Raw genomic sequence first — 22,997 nt, forward strand, 5'->3', positions numbered from 1 at the left:
ACGTTTTTCTTAGAATATGGTATTGCTAGCAGAAGGTGCACAGAATACAGCAAGCTACTTTAAGAGATAGTGGGGCTAGTGAGGAAAAGGACAGGAGGCTATATTTATTAGAGTGCTCAGGAAAGATGACCACACTGAAATGTGTAGTCATAACGGCAGTTTTAGAGCAGGATAAATACCACAGGCTGCAAAGGTGGCCGTAGCATCAATACTCTATGCACTGGGACCTTCCAGGTATACAACATCTTGACATTTGCCAACAAGTCTTGCATAAGGGAGATCACTGAAACTCCCTATTGAAAGAGAGTTGACATTTCATCTTCTCCTGTTAGAAAAACACACACGAACATTCAACTATAAGATGTACTACAATTGAATTGAATTCACTCTCTTGTCTAGCCCATATGCGACCTTGGTAGCAAATTATTTCAGATTAATACCTGGCATTTGGGCAGCAGTCACAATATCTTCATTCTGTGGCAGTCTGATGTGCCATCTGTGCTTGAACCACAACAACAAACCAAACTGTAGCTAACAGGCAACAAGGGGTATCTGCTGATGACATGGTCAATGAATCTGATGTCTAATCCACACAGAAGTGAGCAGCATGCTGACAACAAAAGCCAAACGGCTTTATGGAAATGCTAAAACAAGGATCCTGTTGCCTGGGGCACCCTAGAGGATCCTTGCAGTACTCAGTACAGCAAGTGTAAAGATTTACTCTGCTGTCTGCTGCACAACTTTATCTTCATATAGTATGTGGCAAGAAGCGGAGGGGTGAAGGATACCCAACAGTTTTTTTTTAAAAGATAGCTATCCATGAACTCATCAAATGCTGATGTAATGTTGGCCAGCACGGTCTTCTCCATGAAGATCAGGCCATACAGCAAGACTATGTATCCCTGCCAGCTAGCACCCATTGCCTTTAGGTATACTCCACTTTGTTTTGCAAAAGAGAAAGAACAGTGTGATGAAATCTGATGCGGTGTCATTGCTTATACAAACCAGGTATTTAACTATGAACTATGGGTGTGAAAATGTTGCAGCAGTACTAACTGTGCAAAGGTTAGGGGTAAGCTGAAGTTATGAAAGTGAGGAAGGTTGTTGGTGAGTGAGTAATAGGGGTGCGGTGGTGTTGGAATATGATATTTGATGATACAGACACTGATGCCAAGCAATAATGTAAGTTCATTGAACTTTCTGCAACACAGCATCCACCTTCGTGGAGCTACATGACAGTCATTGATCACCACCTCTATCCAATCCCACTGCTTGGAGTTCGTTGGGAAGACCCTCTGTGGATACAGCTCTTCTCCTCTGCATCACAATGACCGAGGTAATGTTGCAAAATGTTGCAGCCTGCTTTCCCCAACCTTCTGTTATTCCTCTGTCTCCCCAGATAATAATCAGTTACAGCATAGCTCTAGCCATACTTCCCTTTGACTTTAATTAGTTTTAATTAGGTTAATTTTAAACAGTGTTGACCTCTATGAAGGTACTCTTTATTTAATATCATACGGAGTGCTTGAGTTTTGAAAGATTATGTAAAATGGAATTTATTTCAACTTGTGAAGATACTGGGAGTGGTTTCTTTAAAAGGGGTAATTGAAACTTCACTGCAGACATTGAAGTATTTTTTAACAATGCTCCTTGGAATATCTGTTTCTCTTTTCACAGATGCTCAGTGACTGGCTGAAACTTGCTAGTAGTTTTTTTCGACTAAAGGAATAACGTCACAACTGGAAAGCTAGAATAACAACAGGTACCCATTTTTCAGGATTTCTGAGAAATGAGCTATTACACAAGATGGGATAACTCCTTTTCCCATTCCACATGTTCCCACAAGTGATTATGAAGTGATTGTTAAATTCGCTGTGCGATTAGAGGAATCTAACACACAGGCACCGGTTAGAGAGGATCACATATACAAGAAGGATAATGTATTGCTAATAATGGGCACTTTTTCCCTGTGGGGGAAGAAATAAATCATTTGTAGACTCAAACATAGATTTGCAAGGAATATCTAAAGTAAAATCCAAAAGAAGAGTTTTGGCACCAAACGTATAAAAGTTGGTTACAGATCTGCTCTTTTTGTTTTCTGAGAAAAATAACTGATCTCTGGGGACGGTTGTACTGCCGAAAAGATTTGTACATATTTTTGTCTGGAGAATACGACACAAGAGTTTACAAATTTGACAAGTTAAGTCTCAATAATTGGTGATTTTACACCAAACTTTATTTCCTTTTTTACAAGCATCAATTTGTTTCAAACGTTATTTCTAAGTATTGAACATACAATATCCACATTTGCGTAAGAGTCTAAACAATTAAAGGCTTAAAGGGAGAAAATCTCCAGTATGGAAATTACTGATTCTAGCTTGTACATTGGGTAACTTGTTTCCCACAGGGAAAAGGCAGGGTGCGAAACATGAATTGATCCATGACACACTTGTCCTTTTCCCAGCTGCTGATTTACTGAGTTACATTGTTAAAGGCACGGGAACAGATGGGTTTTCAGGGAATGATGCATAATAAGGAGTGAGGCAAAACAAATATTTCAATTTTTATATTCCACCTTCAACAAAAAGATAAGGATACAAAGGCTGAAAGCTATGAACCGTGTATGCTGATATTGTGTGTTCTGTTGTCTTTAGCATATTCAGGCTTTATGTTGTGGTACTTCAAACAATAAGTCCTAAAGATGATGAGCTCCGAATGATCATTCCTTTTCTGGCAGCATGTTGTTTTTACATGGATTACAATTGCTATAATGAGTTCAGAAACGGAGTGCAAATAATGAAAGAATTTGCCTGTAAAGAAATATATTTAGAACACAAAATTCTAATTTTAAACAATTTGTTGAAAACAAACAATGAAACATTATGTGTCAAAGCTTCCACATGGTATGTTTTTTGCTTACATTCAAAGGTATCCATCACTTCACCTACTTATGGCTTTTACAGTTCAGCAACTGACACTAGTCAGCTTTGCTGTGCTTTATGTCTAGTCAGTCAGTTTCTGGTATACTTGCTAAATGATGCAAAAATGGACGATCATGAATGCACTTATTGCAGTCTTTTCCCAGATGTTGCTGCATTCTGAACATTGTGTTTTCTATGTCTTCCCTTGAGAAACGCAGAGGTAACTGCCGAGCCAGACGGACAGCTTCTCCCTTTGGAAAATTGTAAGTCATACATTATAATAAGCGTTTATGCAAAATTATAGCCAAAATGTTGTTAGCTACAAGCTTGGAGTATTGAGTTGCATTTTGCACATTCAAATAGACATTCACAATATTAAAAATATATGTAATTGCCCCACCCATCTCAGTTCTCCTTATTCACCACACAACTATCATCACCTTGTACCTAGTGCTGCAGTACAATACAAAGGTATAGTAGCACCTAAGCAAGTTATGAATTCTCCCCTGAATTTTCTTTCCTGTGGGTCAAACTGCTATTTGGTATTTACTACTAATAGAATAGATCACATGTTCATCATTTAAGAATTGCAGATATCAACCAGGACCCTACCACGAAGGTGGAATATTTTGGTGTACCAACATTTAGTTAAACTGTGAGGTTTCACGTATAAGAATCTTAATAAAAAGCTACAGCATTCCCAAGTTATCAGAAAATTATTTATTTGTCCTTTCCAAGTCTGATGTACAGGTAGGAAATAAGGAAATAGAATTAAAACATTTAATTCCTACCTTCATCCATGATAAAATTATGCAGAACAAGCAGGTTGTGAATACACGTCACTGAATTCTGCTCTTTGCCCCTAGGTTTGGCCCTGCGACTGGCAGGAACCAAGGGGCAAAGGTCAAGAGCGTACGTACACAAACCAAGCATTCCTGAAATTGGCCTCAGTTTTGAAAACTGAAGTAGTTTCAGATAGGAGTATGGTTAATTGGATAAAGATTACAGAGAATACATCTTTAAATATTTGGTCAAAACTAAAATTAGCATTCAGCACCAACTTAGAACAGCAATAATCAGATTGAATTTCTTAGAGATTAAAATACAAACAGGAATCAATATGGCATTGATACAGACTTGGCAAAGGTAAATGTTCTAGCCAATTAACCATAATTCTGCCTTAGTGGCAGTCCTGAAATGAATTTTAAATTTCAATTCAATTCAAACAATCTATTCAATTGTGTGCATTATTCAAAGGAATGATTGCCTCTCATGATGTGAGCTCTTTCCTCGAGCTTGACACATCAGCTACATTGGTCCCACTTTAAGTTATCTTTGTGATTCCCTTACCCCATTTTCCAACTCTAGGTTGGTGATAACCATCTGCCATTTCATTCAAATGGCCATTTTTTGCAAATGAACCTGGAATGTAAGTACAATAAAGCTTCTTCCAGCTGTAGCCTGGCACAAATGCAGACAAACTCCCTTTCCAGCAAATATCAACAGAAAGCTGAAGAGAAAATTTGCACAATTTTACTGTTCATTAGCTGGCACCCACTACAGTAGTGGCTTTTGGCAACACCATCATCGAGATCAGCTAAGCATAAACCAGGAGTCAAACTTCCAGTTATGTCACATATGCCAATGAAAACTGAATAGTGGGACGTATTAATTACCAGTGTTACCACCTTGCCTGAGCATAAATTAAATCTCCTTATGCAGGAGCCACAATCAGGACTGAAGCTAGAGGTGGGAGGAGATGAGCATAGAAGTGCTTCCTGTCACATTAATACATATACTACAGGGTACTGGGAAGGTATCCCAAAGTATTCAAAACTGATACTTCAGTTTAGAGACTCTTATTTCAAATGTGCAAAGCGACAACTACTTTGATTAGGTGAGAATGCTGGGCTGAAAAGGAATTCTTATCAACTTGGTTGAAGGCATAAAATGTACCATGACATTTATTTATTTATGACGGCTAACTGACTAAATTATGGGTTTTGAATGCTTTGGGATATCTGTGCCAGTGACCTTTGATGTATGTACTAGCATGATAATGTTAGTGAAAGCAAAGTATATCAGAATAATTTTACTGCATAATCTCTACACTGTTATCCCTCCATCTCATTGTTGAACCATACAAACAAATCTCAAGTCATTTCAGCTGTCACTGGCAAATTTAAAATCATGCTGCTTAAGGGAGCATTGTGTGTGGTGGAACTTTTTAAAAGTCTCTTATAGCCTATTGGTACATCAGTGTATGAACAGACATTGTGTGCCATTGCATCGTACTCAGGAACTGCATGAAATTCATGATTCCTCTCAACCTCAGGTTCAGTTATCAATGACCGAGCAATGGATTTCCCCTGAGGAAGGAGGCAAAAATAGTGCAAGGAAGACATTCCATTGCTTATGAGCATTCCCTAGCTGTCAAATTAGATAGAACCATTGCTAGAAGCATATCAGTATTCCCTCCCCCATCCTAAAGGAATGGAGAAACTTAAGTAGGAATAAAAAACATGGAAAAAATAGTTAAGGCATATGATAAGGTCACTTCATCTCACTAATATCTAAATATATCTCTCAAACACCAGTATAAATAAATGAAACTGACTTAATTGCACATTTTATCCTGTTCCAGTGTCATCAAGTTTTGAGTGCAAATCCTGTTGACTTCCAAGAAGACCACCTGCTAATCTGTTATTTTGCTTTTTCGGTTTTTTTCCATATGTATCTTACCTCCAAATAATTTACAATCTTTAGAGGTCTGCATTGGTAGACACTCTGGGCATTTTTATTTAAAATCGCATTCAGAATTTCTTGTAAATCTGATATACCATAGAAAGGTAAACACCTGGTTATTTCTTGAATTTCCAAATGATGCTCTGCTGTTGAAGTACCTATCCATGAAAGAAAGCAAGAACAAGTCTAGATTTAACAAATTTTATTTTTTTTTAAAGTGTACTAAGTATTTTGTATTACATGCAACTAAATAAGTGCTTACATTTTCAAAATGATTACTAAAATATTAAAATTTAAATACAGTACCAACCTAAATTTTCCTTCGGCACCACTATGAACTGACAAGTACAAATGAGCTCTGTTTTGAAATTGAAGTGCTATAGCTATTTCAGCTTAAGTTAACTACAGCTGCAAACCTTTGCAAGGTTTATCAAAAGTTGCCTCAGGCCCTGACTTTCTCCTTGTGTTAACAATTCCCACATGGCCTGAGTGACATTTGGCAACCTCTCGGGGATGGCAATACTAAGCAGATTTAAACAAGGCAGTGTGTCTTTCCCCAAGAAAAGGAATCCGTTGTCAAATATGTTTAATAACAAATTTCATCCAGGGTCAGTGCCTGCATCACCCTGCACAAGGAGCAAGCCCCAGTGGAATGTGTGAGTGACGTACTGCTGAATTGCACATATATGTTAGAAGATCTTCCTGGCAGGGACTCTGAAAAACCATCATCTCAGCAGGAGGAAAATAAATCTTCACATGTTGACCTTTTTTTCGAAATAATCATTCTGTTTTAAACGATCTCAAGTGGAAATGTTCTCTGGCTCCATCCACTGAGAACATACTTCCATAAGTAGGATTTATATTAGGTAGCAAACTTTTCTTTCTCAACTTATCTGTTTTATCTGTCACTGAAAAACTCTTTGGATTTTTGACTTTTATAATAAACCCAAAAGCATTTGTTAAAAAACATTATATTGTTCAATACCAAAACAGGAGTTGAGCCAACTTTTCTTCTTTTAAATTAACTTCAAGATAGAAAATGGCAGAGGCAAAAGTCATTTCAGCTTATAACTTTCTCACTCATTTTTGTATTTGTGACTTAAATAACTTTCTCCCATTATTGTCCCTTTTTAATAGTAATCCCTTTAGTGAACAGAGATGATACAATCCAATGTGAAGACATCACCAACGGATACATCGGTGATGTTCCGTTTTCGTCCACCGGCAGTTAAATGGTTTCTCTTATCCTTTTATTTCAATAACAAAATTTGTCTGCATTAACTTAAGTCAGCAATTTAAACTTTAGTTGAGCTGATTTGAAAGTTCGGAGGTTTGACTGTTGACAGACTAAATTAAACCTCTAAATAGCAATTTTTGAAAGCAATGCAAGTTGGGAACTTACATTGGGCACATCATGGGTACAATGTTACAAATTATTATGGAAACAAATATTTGCTGTAAAACAGCAGCTAAAACTTGGTTTCGTCTTTTGGTGATTGTGTATACCAGGTCAGGTATTTTACTGAACTTTACTGAAAACATCAACTTCAAAATCGTATGTTAAGATCACTAAATATATTTTACAAAAATCTAAAATGTGGTGCATAGGCTATAAAATTCTAAAACTGAGGAAACTGACAAGCTTTCAACATTCAACATTTGTTAGTGGGAGATTAATGCAATACAAGTTTCCATAAATGGAAATGTTTGAGCTTGTGCCAAAGGCCAAAATTCAACTTTTTCCCCCAGGTGCACAGCTTTGGTTTGATGTGCTGTCACTGCAAATCTGTTGCAAAGGTTAGACCCCTAAAATTTTTTCCATGTGAGGAAGGTGTGCCTGCAAAAAAACTCATGCTCTTTCTTGCACTGACCAGTTACTGACACAGCAATTCTGTCAGAATAATTTATTGCTATTATTGGGTAGAATGCCTTATCTCTGACACATTTTGTATGTTTTATGGATGATTATGTAAAGCATAGATTGCTGGTGACCCAAAAACTGCATTTACCAGCGAGAAGGTCATGACAGAGAGTGCCTTTACACCTCATAGCTCGTTTTAGTACATATGGCTTAAATATAGTTTAATAGGCTAAAGTAACCTTCCAGTTCTTACCAGCTGGTGAAAAATACACAAGTTTGGGATATAGTAGAAATAACAAAAAAAAAACGAATCCTACCTTTAGCAGCTTTCAGACAACTTGTAGATGGAGTATTTTCAGACAGCATTATTGGATTTAAATATTTAAATATTACACTTTCATACTACCTGAGATTCTTTATTTCAACTGAATCTTGTAGATGAGTTACTTAAATCAACAAATATTTGACTAGGCACCTTGCCACATTCACATATGCCAAATAAATGTACTGCCACAGAAATGACTTTACAAGAAGATGATTAAGCTTTCTCCAAATGATTTTAGGAACTCATCCATTTCACTTCTTTGAACAAAACTGAATTTTTGGATCAAACACACAAATTAGCCAATGATTCAAAAAGCTCCCAGTTGTTAATTTAAAATTGATGCACTGTAGACATAATTCCCAGCAACAATCAAAATAGCTTGTTGTAAAACAGTTAAGTCCTTCTAATAGGGAAATCTATTTTCTTAATGTTATTAGAATATTAGGTTGATTTTAATAATTACAGCGCAGTTGATCTTTGTTCCTACAACATACCTGGTATTAGTTGTATCTTAAACCCATTATATACAAGTCTGGGATCTGTAAAATAAGTTATCCCCGTCAATGTAATGCATTCTTTTTGCATATTACAGAGACCATCTATGTACTGGGGTCCACCAAACAGGCTGAAAAAAAAATTCGACAAATAGTTAGCCGTGGCAATAACAAGCAGTAGAATGCTAAACGCTGAACAAATTAAACTAATATAATAGTTCAAGTCTTTCAATCAAATTTTCTAACATCAATTTGCACTAGTCTAACCATCTCTTTTTAAGCATTTTTAATACATGTAGTTGCAAACAAAAGGAAGAAATGGATATTGAAGGCAAAAAGATAATTAATTGTGGAGAAAATTTAGAGTAGATAACATTTTGAAACTATAGGTGTTCAGTGTTTGCATCAATAATCACTGAATACTAATTTATATCAAAACTCTTTAAATACAGACAGGGTGTACTGTATTGTTTTGTTGCCCAGTAACACTCTCAAAGCTTAAGTAAACTACGATTGTAATTATTAAGGAAAGCAGGTTTCAAGAGGGAATGCTTAAAATTTTCGAATCTTCTTAGATCATTGCATATTTGAAGTGAAAAAAGGGCATTTGATAGCTATAAAATTGATAAGTAATTACTTTAAGGGAAAACTAATATCAAACTGAACAGATATTATAATTTCAAAAGTATTGGCATAAAAATCCTGAGATGCTATACACTTTAATTACATTTAACATACCTATTAGTTAGAGCTATTGGTGTATCAAGGGCCTCTGTCTGAAATATATGATTCTCCATCAGTCTTTTAAATAGTAGTGCTTCCTCCACCCGAAAAGGATTTAGCAACATCAGCTTCCTTTCAGAGGCAACAACCCATCCATTGTAAGAAGTCAAGCAGTTAATGAGATGAAGTCTTTCAGCACCTGATTTGCGGCTTTTGGAAAGTCTCTCAAGCTGTCTTTTTAAATGGTTTAAAGAAAATGGAACATCTATTGTCTTACAAGGTGGCTCCAAACTCTTTTTGTTATGGATTTGTGACTGGAAAAGTTTATCCAAAATTTGCTGATTTGAAAGTGGTGTGTTATGTTTTTGCTTCTTATTAACTTTAATTGTTGGGGCCAATTCTGGTTGATTCTGTTCTTCCTGATGAGAATTTTCTTCCATTACTTTCTTCAGCTGTGAATTGTATCTGTCTAGGTCCTTTGCAGCTTTCTCTTCATACCTAAAGAAATATTAGTTTACTTAAATACTCAAATTGAAGAATATACAAAGTTACTACAGGCACATTATGCTGTACATTTTGAGAAACTCAAAACTCCTTCACTGATCTGAAATGTGCAGCATACATTGACATTTAGCCAAGCCTATATCCCAGCAACATATTACTTCGACTCCAAATGACACTCAGTATAATTGTTTAAAAAAAGTTTATACGAACTAGCAAAATGATTAATAGTGGTTAAATTTTAATCAATTGGATTTTTTTAAACAATGAATCAAGTTAAACAAATATTATAACAAAATTTGGAATTAGGTTCTAGTATATTTTAACTCAAGTTGCTGCTGCTTAGTTAAAGGAAACCATGGGATACAAGTATGTGCAATACCCAATAATTCATAATCGACTGCATATGCACTTCCATTAAAAAGTATCAAACCCAGTTTCACTATCAATAAAAATCTGCATCACTCTAGGGAGCAACATCTCCATGTATTGCTCAAAAAAAAAACAACAACATACCATTTCAAATATACTGAATTGTATGAAAATATTGGGTCACCTCAGCTAATTTTCATTGAATGTCAAGATCCCTCGACTGAGAAGACACAAACAAGAACTGCTTGGTGGGAGAATCCACTCCAATTTTCTCTTCCCCCGTGGTGAGCCAACCCGGATGAATCCCCTGAAGCAGCACATTCGAGATCAGGAACTCTGTACCAATGTACATAGGTAACTGGGGATATGCCTCAGCGATTGTACTGCAATTTTAAATAAATACTCCAGGCAAAGTGCACATGAACTGAAAATCTTGACGGTATGTTGCCTACCCGGTTGTCATGGTCAATGTTAGAACAAGGGTAATAGTCTCTGGATTGCTGCCCAAGACGTGTGCAAATTGGTGTAGGAGCAGGCAGAGCAGAAGACTGGCATGTTTAAAGAGCTGGTGAGGAGAGTCTGCAATTCATGTTCTGTTTTTGGAACAGGAAGATGCTGTACAGATGTGATGGGCTCCACTTGAACCATAATGGGATCGTTGGCCTAACAAAAAGGGCAAACAGTGAGGGAGCTTTAAAATTGAGGGGTGGTGGAGGGGAGGGGTATTTACAAGAAACATCAGTCCACATGTCTACATGTAAACAAAGCAGTGCAGGAGAACTTTGGAAAAAATAAAGCAAGGGAAGACATTGATACCAAGGTAATAAATAGTTATGAAACATGAATCCAGAAATTTTTTTAAGCATAAAGTGAAAGGAAATGCAATAAAAAATGGAGTTTAAATGTCCATAGAGCAATGCACAGTGTCCAGAGTAAAGCAGGAGAGTTGGAAGCAGTTATGCACTGGGAGAAAGCAGACATGGTAGGGATTACCAAGACATGGTTACTGAAAATTGGGCATGGGAATTAAATATTAAGGGCATAACACATTTGGAAAGATAGGGGTAAAGTAGCTGGACTGCCTATGAAGGCATTATGGCAGTATGAAAAAGGAATGCAACTATTAGCAAGGCAAAAATAGAATCCATATGGATAGAGATAAAATACATTAAAGGATAAATCACACTAAGGAAGATAAAGAAATCTTCAGAAAATCCTTGGAATGAAATAAAAACACGGAATAGTCATCTTGGGGAATTTCAACTACTCTGCTGACTAAGGATCATTTGCGAATTTCTGCAATACTATCTACAAGATGCACTGCAGAAGTTCAAAGATCCTTAGTCAGCACCTTCCAAACCCATGATCACTTTCATGTAGAATTACAAGAGCAGCAGATACATGGGAACACCACCACTTCCAACCATTCACCACCTTGACTTGGAAATATATCACTTATATCATGGATTGGCCGTTTTAAATTGTCCGTAGTGTTCAGGGATGTGCAGACTGAGCGGATTAGCCATGGGAAATGCAGGTTTACAGGCATAGGGTGGGTCTTGGTGGAACGTTGTCTTCTGAGGGTCGGTGTGGACTCGATGGACCAAATGGCCTGCTTCCACACAAAAAACAAATGAAAAAAAGGGGACGGCATGGTGGCTCATTGGTTGACACTGCTGCCTCACAGCACCAGGAACCTGGGTTCGATTCACCCTCTTGACTGTGTGTGTGGAGTTTGCACATTCCTCCTGTGTCTGTGTGAGTTTCTGCCAGGTACTCTGGTTTCCTCCCAAAGTCCAAAGATGTGCAGGTTAGGTAGATTGGCTATGCTAAATTGCCCATAGAGTCCAAGGGTGTAAGTTAGATGGATTAGCCATGGGAAATGCAGGGTTACAGGACAGGGATGGGACTGGGTGGGATGCTGTTCAGACGATCGGTGTGGACCTGTTGGGCCGAATGGCCTGTTTCCACACTGTGAGGATTCTATGATATTGTTCCTTCATTGTCACTGGGTAAAAATCCTCAAATTCCCTCCCTAAGGACATTGTGAATTAACCTACAGCACGTGGACTTCAGCAGTTCAAGAAAACCGCTCTCCAACACCTTCTCAAGAGCAGCTAGAGATGGGCAATAAATGCCCAAGTCCGAGTGAATCAAAGAAGAGACAGGTGACAAGAATAAGGAAATGGAGTTCATTAAATATTTGCAATACTCCTTTCTAATCCATTATATCACATCATATCATATAATCCCAACAGTATGGAAACAGGCTCTTTGGCCCAACAAATCCACACCGACCCTCAGAGCATCCCAACCAGACCCATCTCCCAATAACCCACCTAATCGACACATCCCTGAATACTATGGGGCAATTTAGCGTGGCCAATCCACCTAACCTGCACATCTTTGGACTGTGGCAGGAAACCAGAGCACCCAGAGGAATCCCATGCAGACACGGGGAGAATGTGCAAATTCCACACAGACAGTCGCCTGAGGGTGGAATTGAACCCGGGTTCCTGGTGCTGTGAGGCAGCAGTGCTAACCACTGAGCCACCGTGCCACCCAATAGGGAATATTTGTTACTCACTCCTGTGATGGGGAATAAATTGAAGCAGAGTAGGGAAGGGAAAGAGAAGTAGTGGAACATCTGGGCAACAAGGACTATTATACAATATACTTTAAGATGATGACAGAGAAATACTTACAGATGATGAAAACCAGGTTACTAGATGCAAAGAACAAATCAAACACCAGGAGATAAATAAAGACATAAGGGAACAATTGTGGGTTAGGAAACATACATTAAATACATAGGCAGCAGCGGAATGCTTGGTGAGAGACTAAGAGATTAGGAATTATGTCAGGTAATTAGGGAGGCAGGGAAAGAACATAAAACAAAATAGTAAAATATGTCAAACACGTCAATATAAAAGAAAGATTGGTAATAAGGCTCATTCAGGGACATATGGGACATTATCACAGGTGAAAGACGGAAGAAATATTGAATTATTGTTCTGTTTTCTATTTACCAGTGATGCAAATAGGTATTAAGTAATGTGACAATGTATTTAGTATAAAAAAAGGATTATATTGAATAAAATAAACTCAAAAAAGATAAAACCTTTCATATGGATGGAGTGAACCAACGGCATTTTAATTCTAGGGAAGAGATAATACAATTTCCTCATGTATTCAATAACTCATTTCAAAAGCATATAGTAGCAAAGGCCTGGCAGCTAACAGGGTCTCTATTAGCTGCAGGAAATTATTCACAAGTCGGGCTACTATTGGTGGTTGGAAAAACAATGAAAACCCTACTAAAAGAGGTAGTTTCTAGAAACTAAAAATATAGTTAAAAATGTGGATTTCAAGAGGTAACTTGCTTTACCAACCTTACTGATTTGTTTCAAGGAGGTAAGAGAGAGTAAACAATGGTAAATTAATAAATGTAATTTATATAGATTTTAACAAAGGTCTTTGATAGGGCGCCAAACAATAAACAAACAAGGTGCAAATGAATTGGGAGTAAGCAAACAAATGGCATGATCAGAGGTCATATATAGAAGATAGATTATTTGCCACTAACAAGGAATTCAGAAAATAACTTTCTCGACCCAAAACTTCAACTTTCCTACTCCTCTGATGCTGCCTGGCCTGCTGTGATCCTCCAGCTCCACACTGTGTTATCTTTTCTTTACAAGAGTGATGGGAGGATGAAATTGCTTACCACAGGTAGTGACTGAAAGAAATGATGGCCCGAATCTCCAAGCAATGGCAAAGATTCATCTGACTCAGTGCTGCTACATATTTCTTCTAGAATCTTCCAATGCCAGCTTTAAAAGAATTGCAGAGCAGAGCATAGCCCAGGGAAATTCCATTAGAGTAGAATAGAATCAGGAGAAACAGAACATGCCTCTCCCTTGATGCACTAGTTACCATATTCTATTTGGCAAGTTTACAAGCCCAGTCTTCGAGTGTGGATTAGTGAATGGGTGAGACAGAGTGAATGGATGTGAGAACATGAATAGATGAGTAGGTGAGGTGGCGAAGTGGGTGTGAGATCTGGTTGGGAGCAGCTAGTTGGGTGGTAGCAGTATGGTCGTGTTGGGGTGGAAGTCGCCATTCGGCCAAGTGCTAGACGGTCAGAGATCAGGGTAGTACTTAAGTCAAGCTGGGGGTTAGGTGAGTGGGTTGTTTATGGAATTATGCAGGTGTCAGAACAGGTTTTAAACTGTCTAACATTTCCTGGATAACTATCAAGTTACGCCAAGCAGGTCTACTCCAAGTCACTTGATATTAGGTCAGAGTCGAAGACATTTGAGTTGGGTCCCCGGAGATGGGGGAATTCCCCATTAGAAGTTTAAACTTCCCAGCTTTTCCCATGTACATCTACACATCGAGACTTCTACAGGGTCCTGACATACATCTTCTCTCATGCATTGGTAAACTAGAGACTAGAGGATCTGGGCCAGGAGATGCATTGAAGTAGAAGCTAGGAAAGACAGAATAGAGGATAATGATGAGACAACAAGGTGCAGAGCTGGATGAACACAGCAGGCCAAGCAGCAAGGCTGACGTTTCAGGCCTGGACCCTTCATCAGAAAAGCAGGGAGTTTTCCAAGCAGTTTTTTCTCAATATTAAAAGATGGCACTTGAAGACAGTTACCTAGGTTTTGTATGTCACCATGTACATATACACTCATCCTGCAAATAGACTGGATCAATCACAATAAAATACTCATTCATTTTAAAATGTTACAGCACATAGAATCATTGCTTTCTAATGCAGAAATATTGAAAGTAAACATTTTATTACAATTCTGAGATTAATTGAGGAGATGTGAAATATTGTCAGAGGAAGGTTAATTATGCTGAAATAAACTGGAAGTTTTAGTCAGCAGCTCTGAAAATGAGCATAAGAATCCAACATTACTGATAATCATCCCTAGGATTCATGCATGAAGAATGCTTTTAACATCCTTACTGAACTCTCCTACTGGGATTAGCATCAAAGCCAATTCGATTGTTGGAAGAACTTTAGTTGTTACACATGTCAAAAGTTAGCTAGTTTTGTCAGCCATTTATATGCTTCAATTCTGAAATGGAATCAGAATAAGTTTTGTTTTAGAAAACAAAAAACAACATAGAAATCTAAATTACTTCGGATATAAGCTCATCTATAAATAAAATTTCAGCATTACAACATTTTTGTATTACTTACAATGCAATGTGAAAAGAAAAAAGTCACGCACATGGAGCTTGCCTTTCCACATTGCCTGTTAATGAGTGTATCCATTTAGCCGATGGCTTTAGTAGCTATTTTAATTCTGTTAAAGTAATTACATTTGAAGGCACCTCTTCTGTGGAATTCCCTCAGATAGGAATTCTCTCTTAACACATGAAGAAATTTCAGTTTTCACTATAAACTGAACAAATGGTTTCATAATATAACTAGTTATCCTCATTCGAAGGGGAGAGGAGGAGGAGAAGGAGGAAAAGGAACCAGCTATTTTTGCTTATATAGCACACTAACACTGATAAAAACATGGGCCAAAGCTTCACAGAAGCACAATCAGAAGTGAACAGAGGTGCTTGGCTAATTGCTTCTCCCATAAACCAGATTAATTAGAAAATGAGCCCTCAAGTGATAATGTACATGCTTCTAATACAACTAGGGGATTGCAACTAGGGAAACTCACGTTTAAGGTACAGGTAATTGGTGAACCTCATTTTTAGTTAATTATCTGTGAATGTAACTGGAAAGACATTTTTCAGTTTTACTTTTAATAAACTACAAAATATTTGCATTAAAATAATTTTAAACAACACTTTGTTAAAAGCTGTTTATCATTGCATGTTTACAATTGTAAGCATGAATTTAGGTAAATTTCACTAGCCTTCCATTACTAAGCATTGAAACTCTCCAGTCATTAGACTGAACCTGCAATGATCAGTTGTCAAAAATCAACAGAAACAGGCTAATGATGTTAGCACCTGGACTTCATTAACCTTGCATAAAACTTAGCACCTATATTGTAACTTTTTAAAAAAATTACAACGCAGTTACATGCCAAATTTAATTGTAAGAAATTATCTCTCCTATTAAGGAAATATATTTTAGAGTGTAGTACAATTTACTGTTTCCTGTTAAGTACTGAGAGATAATCACTTTTCATTTGAACATTCAAAGTCAATTATGTGCAGGTAAAGTTAAATATTTTAAAAAAGAGATTTCTTTTTCTTCAACAGTTGTAACTAATTATGATTTACCCAATTCACATATGGTACCTTTATTCAGTTCAACCTATTGAATCTAAGTGGGGTCCTGGGACAAGCAATAAATCATATCCAACAAGAAGTGGAGAGACTGCTTCAACTATAACTGTTGAGATAGAAACCATCTGCTACCTGTACAGCTGGAGGGGAAAAATCACTTCAACAGAAATTTAATCCTTTAACAGAGTTACAGCTTTGACCTGACCACTGAGTTATGTACTGTTACCAATTAAAAACTCTGCTTCATATTGGATTATGCAAGTCTTTGGTGTGGTCACCTCTGGGCCTTATACTAATTATCCCCAATCCTCATTCATTTCCCTCCACAAGAGGTGCAGCTAAAGACATGACAGACTCTGCTACAGTTGCCATGACAGACAAACAGTTGTTGCTACAGGATTCGTTAGATAAGATTCTGCTAAGTGTCTCAATCAAAGAACCAGTCATTTTGCTTTGGAGCCAAATTATCTACATGTTCTGTTCAATAGTTCAAAGAACACAAATTGCATAATTTGACATGATACATGATAGTTTGTGTAACAAAGAAAAATATTTCAATAAGAAAGAGTAAAGAAAGGGTGGAGAGGATGTCAGAACAGAGTGGAAAAAAAAGCTCAGATAGCTCAATGGGTAAAAGACTTTAAACCAGAAAATGTTCACAGAGACAACAGGCAAGACCAGGATGGGCTTTGCTGCAATGTGAACAAATTCAGTATTTATTGGTAGTGGTGGGGGTTGGGTGGCGAGGAGGGGGTTGGAGTCATTCTAGTATGCATAAAGGGCCAAAATAGTTTACTTATGTCCTAATCTATTAGAATTCAGAATATACCCCAATCACAACAGTCAAGAGAATGGGTCTCGCCTTTGGAGGAATAAACTGATTGCATAAGATGTCCAAACAAACAGGATTGACTCTTTCCAGCCGGTGAATGACGTGAGCATTGGTGTGAAAATTAAGAGAATCATGAGATTGGTAGTAATGAGATTCCTGGCATTAAGAGCAAAACGTCCCATTTTCCAAACAAGTTTTGAATGGGGAGATGGAATTCTCATAAGAGGCCTATTTTCACGTATTAAAAAATCATATTTTAAAATAATATTTAAATCACTGTTTTAATTGCATTAAATTCCTCATTATTTCATAATTCCTCATTGATATGCCAGCTTCTCAATCTCCACCTACCAGCTATAAATTAGACAGTGACAATTCCCAACATGAAGGTCACAGTGCTAACTCTCATACTTCTGGTTTTTCCATCTTGGAAACTGGGCACCAAAATCTCAGGGCAAGCTCCATGGGCAGTGAGAATACAAAGACCTCCAGGTCCCCTTCGGTGAAGTTGAATGCCAATTTTCCTATGTCCAAGATAGCTGAGTAATTTACAGACTGCTAGTGCTTGACTGGATGCACAGATTGCTTTTAAAGATGATATTGGTGCCTGGAATCCCAGAATGTCCCCATAACCAGCAACTTCGTCTGTGGTGACAGAATATGATAAGGGAACACCATGGGGATATGGTGCATAGGCAATGACGCGAGTTTGGGAAGAAAACATGAGATAGCTTGCTAGGCCTTTTGGAATGAAATCCTTCATAAAACTTGCCAAAATTAACATTTAGCCAACTTCTGGTAAAACTGAAGTCTCAGATTTTTCAAGTCACACAATTTGCTCCAGAATATTAGGAAATATGCACATTTAATCTTTAACATGAAATTGTACAAACTCCAGGGAGCCAAAAATTAGAACAAAATTTTAAACTGACTAAATACAAACTAGTTCACTTCAAAACTAACAGAGATTAGAGTTATGACCAAATTCCTCATCATTTTTCTCATTCCATTTAAAGTAGGTCTCCATACCCATATGCTTGATCAAAAAAAAAAGTTAGTGCTCGATAAAATGACTTTGGCTTTAATATCATTGTAATTCTCCTACCAAATAAGATTGGGCAAACAAAATTATGCCCTGTGAATAGACGTTTTGTGCAACTAATGCATGGATACCGTACTTGTAAGAAAATGTATTATCTCAAAAATCTAGGAGTAATTAACGTATATTTAAGCACAATGTTGCTAAAATAAGAAACATGGTGCCAGAGTTTGATGTCATGTACTCATCAAGCCAAGCATAAGAAAGTCATATTTCAAACAACCACAACAATTTGTACTGCAGGAGAAAAAGGGTGCTAATTAGTTGGCATGTTGGTTCTGATTGGCCAAAGTGTTGCATTGGAGAAAGCAACAGGGAACAATAGGCTTCCCAAGCTTCCAGGCAATTCAAATTATGGAATGCTTGAACATATTCCTTTCATTTATAAATCTTGTTTTATGGCCATGTGTTGCTTCCAGCAAGAATAAACGATCTGTCAGGGTTTGACTGATGATCTTAATTTGATTGCTAGAATAGCTATTAGGATTATTCAGCAAGTGCTGCCCAATTTATGAATTATATCTAACAGCAGACAAAATGTTTTGTGTTTTGCAAGAGCAGCTAGTATTATTGTTTTAGAAGTACTCTGCAGTTTGGCCATGGTAGAGTGGAAGGCTGGCATGTTTGATAGTGCAACGCTGGTTTGCTGAAATAACAGGAGCCTGTATCAGTACTACGTGGGATTAAAGTGTCAAATATCACAAACATTTCTGAATTGGTGGTTGTTCTTGGAATTTGGACTACATTGTCAAAGTTGCAATTTTGTTATCCACATCAAGGTGTCAGGAGAAAATTCCTGTTTCAAATTTAGATTAAATAAAGTGCAGGATTTTACTTGATCTGAAATATTTCATTTTTGACAGAGTTATTAATGGCACAGAATGTCACATGGTCCATTGGACACATGTTCACTCTCTGAAAAGCACTCCAGTTAGTCCCAATCCCCTACTCTATGGCTGTGTAAATTTATTTCTATGTATCTATCCACTTGCGTTTTGAAATCGTTCACCATCTTCACTCACATCATACTCATAGGCAATAGGTTCTTGGTCACTATTATTCAGAGGGTAAAAATTTCTTCTTTACCTCTCTGCAGCTCTTGCTCTAAATCTTTAACTGCTCCCCTGAGTTATTGCGTAAGCTAATGAGAAAAGCTTTTCATTGTCCATCTTATCTAAGCCTATCACGTTATGCAGACCTCAATCAAATTTCCCCTCAATGTCCTTTGCTCCATGAGAACAACAATCTCCAACATAACCTTCTAGCTAAGACTCCTCATTCCTGGAAACGTTCTACTCACTACTCTCTCAAGGACCTTCACATCTTTCCCAAAGCAGGTGAAGTCAATGCTCTACTTGAGCCCTAACTTGAGCTTCTTATAAAGGTTCTGCATAATCCCCCTGTTTTGTATTTAATATCTGTATTTTTGAAGCCCAAGATTGCATTTACATTGCTAATTACACCCTTGATATGTCCCCTGACCTCCAAAAATCAATGCAAATGAATCCCCGTGGTCCTCTATCCTTCCACACACTTTAGAACTATGCCATCAAGTCTACATTGCCTTTCCTATCCCTTCTGTGAAACTGTATTAGTTCTATATTCCACCTGCCACTTCTCTGCCCAATGTAACTAATTTGTCATGTTACAGTTAATTGATATCATTGTTGATACCTCCATGTTTTATATTATCAGCAAATTCTGAAATGTGACTTTTAATCCAACATCCATATCATTTAAATATATTAAAACAATCAGTGGTCCTAGGACTGACAATTTGTAAACACCACTGCCTACCTTCCCCCATCTGAAAACAATAACCATTTCCCTGGCTTTCTCTGCTATTCCATGAATCTCAATTTTGATGATCAACCTTTTATGAGATACTCTGACAAATACTTTCTTAAAATCCAAATAAATAACATCCATAAATTTCGAACATCAACCTTCTCTATTACTTCGTCAAAAATTTTCAATTAATTTAGTCAAGCATGATCTGTCCTGGCTCTACTTGATTCATTCAAATCTTTACAACTAGCTGTTGATTATTTTTTTCCTCCTGTTTGTCATTTCCAAATTCTTATCCACCATTTATTTTAAACTGACTGGCCTGTACTTACAAGAGACGTACTTGCACTCTTTCTTCAGTAGAGATTTCATACTTGCACTCTACAATCCTCTGGCACTTTCTCTCCACTCCACCACAACCACCCTCCCCAACCAACCCTGGCGCAAGACATCCGCCTCCCTAACCTGTCCTTCCTCCCACCTATCCCCTCCTCCCACCTCAAGCCCCACCCCCATCCCCTACCTACTAACCTCATCCCGCCCCCTTGACCTGTCCATCCTCCCTGGACTGACCTATCTCCTCCCTAACTCCCCACCTACACTCACCTTTACTGGCTCCATCCCCACCTCTTTGACCTGTCTGTCTCCTCTCCAGCTATCTTCTCCTGTATCCACCTACCCCTCTCTCCCTATTTATTTCAGAACCCCCTTCCTCTCCCCCATTTCTGAAGAAGGGTCTAGGCCCGAAACGTCAGCCTTCCTGCTCCTGTGATGCTGCTTGGCCTGCTGAGTTCATCCAGCTCTATACCTTGTTAACCCAGGGAAGGATGGAATATGATGACAAGCCCTGCAATTAATTCTACTCCCAGTTCTTTTAGCAACCCAAGATTCAAGCCATCTGGCCCAGACGACTTATCCAATCTAAGCCAGCCTGTCTAGGAATTTCTATCTTATTCATTATCTCTACTGTCTCCAATTCTATCAACACTTAATCAGCTTCCCCTTCCTTAGAGAACACTGATATGAAGTCTTCTTAAATATTCTATTTTTACTCCACACCTCGAAACATATATATCCTACTTTGTCCCTAATAGAACATCCCCCCTCCCACACCCTAACTCAGCCTCTTAGTATCCACTTATTATCTAATTGCTGGTAGAAGATTTTCAGTTCCTTTCTATACTAACTGCTATTCTACTCTCATGTTCACTCCTTGCCAGTCTTACTTTCCTCAATGTATCCTCTCAATGTGTTGCATTTGGCCTGGCTCTCTCTCGAAGAATTCATCTTACGTGCATCATATCCTTTTTGTGTTTCACCATATCTTCCATCTCCCTTTTCATCCAAACAGCTCTGACTTTGGTTTCCTTACTTATATCCTTTTGTGGAATGCACTTCATCTGCACTTGAAACACTGCCTCCTTAAAGATCACTCACCGTTCAATTAGTTTTTCCTGTCAAGCTCTGGCTCCATCTTACACTGGCCAGATCTCCTCTCATCCCATCGAAGTTAGTTCCTCTTCCAGTTAGGTTGTTCCTTGTACCAATTTAAACATTTTCGTGCAATGATAATTTTTACCTAAGTATTATCTCACAAACAACTGATCTATCTGGCAACATGTCACAAAGAAAAATATTATCCCCCCTTACTCTGCCTTTCAAAAGTCTTGAAAACAAAACTGCCCAACTACTTTTCTATTTTATTGCAGGACAGCTTCTGCTTAAAGTGATTCCAGAGTGTACGGAAGTTTGTAAACCTCCCTTTTTATGCTGTAGGATGAATTTCAGGACAACTATCTAACGATAAAATTGAATGGCTGCACAAGCAGTTATTTAAAATTTTGATCACAATTAATTTTCTAATTGCAGACAAGTGTTTCACATCACTCATCTGAAACACTATGCTTCAAGTGGGGTGGGGGTGGGGGACTTCAGCAGCCTTCCAAGAATGTTTACACTCTTCATACAAGCCCGTTCCTAACCTATATCAACTATTTTCTACAAGATAGCTTTCCTTAGAGCATAGTGGATACAACTGACAATTTGCTTTAAACAGTAGTATTTAGTATTAGTTAGATTGTATCGCTGCAAAAAGATTTTGTGATACAAATGTAACTTTTAACTGAATAGCTAAAAATATTTTTAATTACCCAGTGGTCAGTATATTGCATGCACATTTTATACTTACCCTTTGCCCCAAATTATTCTTCTGCAAAACAGCAAGCATTGTGCTATGCAGAAGGTCAGATGGGAATGAAACACAGTGTATGACATTAGGGGTAGCAGCATAAAGACCATCGAACTGAAAGTTTATGATTACAATCAAGCTTTTTTGCATCATCCAGTGTGACAGGGATTGCAATGTTTAGAAAATATGGGAGGGTGTTGCAAGATAATGGGCTGTGTTCTTCAATACAATTACAGCACCCATAATGTATTATTTTATGTTTGTACAAAATTCATCATATTTAACCACTGTAAATAAAATATATATCTGCACAGGCTAAGTAAATACATTCACAATCCATATGGATGAAAGCCATCTAGTGGAACATAACAGTAGTACACACTTTTGCCATTCAATGACACATAAACATCGATTTTACCTAGTTCCAAGAATTAATCCAACAATCAGAGACATGTACATTTTTGAGATACCAGATGTCCAACATAACAAAGACGCAATAAAGTTTTCCTGTACATGGATCAATTTTCTTTGCATAGAAATTCCTCACTGTTTCTTACATTTGTTTTTTTAAACAATGCAGTGTTGAACTACAGCCTTTCTTACTTAATTCTAAAATTAAGCATAGAGCTGCAATAGTATTTTTAAATCTGACTCTAACCAGCGACACTATAATACAAATTTGCCATTGTATGTTGTGGGAGTTTGAGCAGACATGACCAAAATCTTAGATGAAATGGAGTTAGAGGACGATAAATAGTCCATGTTGCAAAAATACAATTTAATCCGCAATTTAAAGTAGTACATATATTCCATCTTTATATTTGACTTTATGTTATTTACAAATTAATAGCAACGCTTCTAGAAACACTGGT

General features: G+C 37.5%; 1 protein-coding gene across 10 annotated transcripts in view; it reads right to left on the minus strand.

The window, feature by feature from the left end:
- Nucleotides 1-2,205: 2,205 nt before the first annotated feature.
- Nucleotides 2,206-22,997, minus strand: part of pms1 (PMS1 homolog 1, mismatch repair system component) — a 101,720-nt gene continuing 80,928 nt past the window's right edge. For 9 of the 10 annotated variants that reach the window (XM_048599113.1, XM_048599107.1, XM_048599108.1 and 6 more), the window contains 4 exons: nucleotides 9,085-9,567; nucleotides 8,347-8,477; nucleotides 5,664-5,824; nucleotides 2,206-3,172 (listed from right to left, as the gene is read on the minus strand). In XM_048599113.1, coding sequence (XP_048455070.1) covers nucleotides 3,008-3,172; nucleotides 5,664-5,824; nucleotides 8,347-8,477; nucleotides 9,085-9,567 — 940 coding nt within the window. In that variant the 3' untranslated portion in view covers nucleotides 2,206-3,007. The remainder of the gene's footprint in view (nucleotides 3,173-5,663; nucleotides 5,825-8,346; nucleotides 8,478-9,084; nucleotides 9,568-22,997) is intronic. The other variant, XM_048599116.1, reaches the window with a different exon arrangement.

Source organism: Rhincodon typus, chromosome 7, assembly GCF_021869965.1.
Source record: "Rhincodon typus isolate 14 chromosome 7, sRhiTyp1.1, whole genome shotgun sequence".
In the NCBI taxonomy this organism is placed as follows: domain Eukaryota; kingdom Metazoa; phylum Chordata; class Chondrichthyes; order Orectolobiformes; family Rhincodontidae; genus Rhincodon; species Rhincodon typus.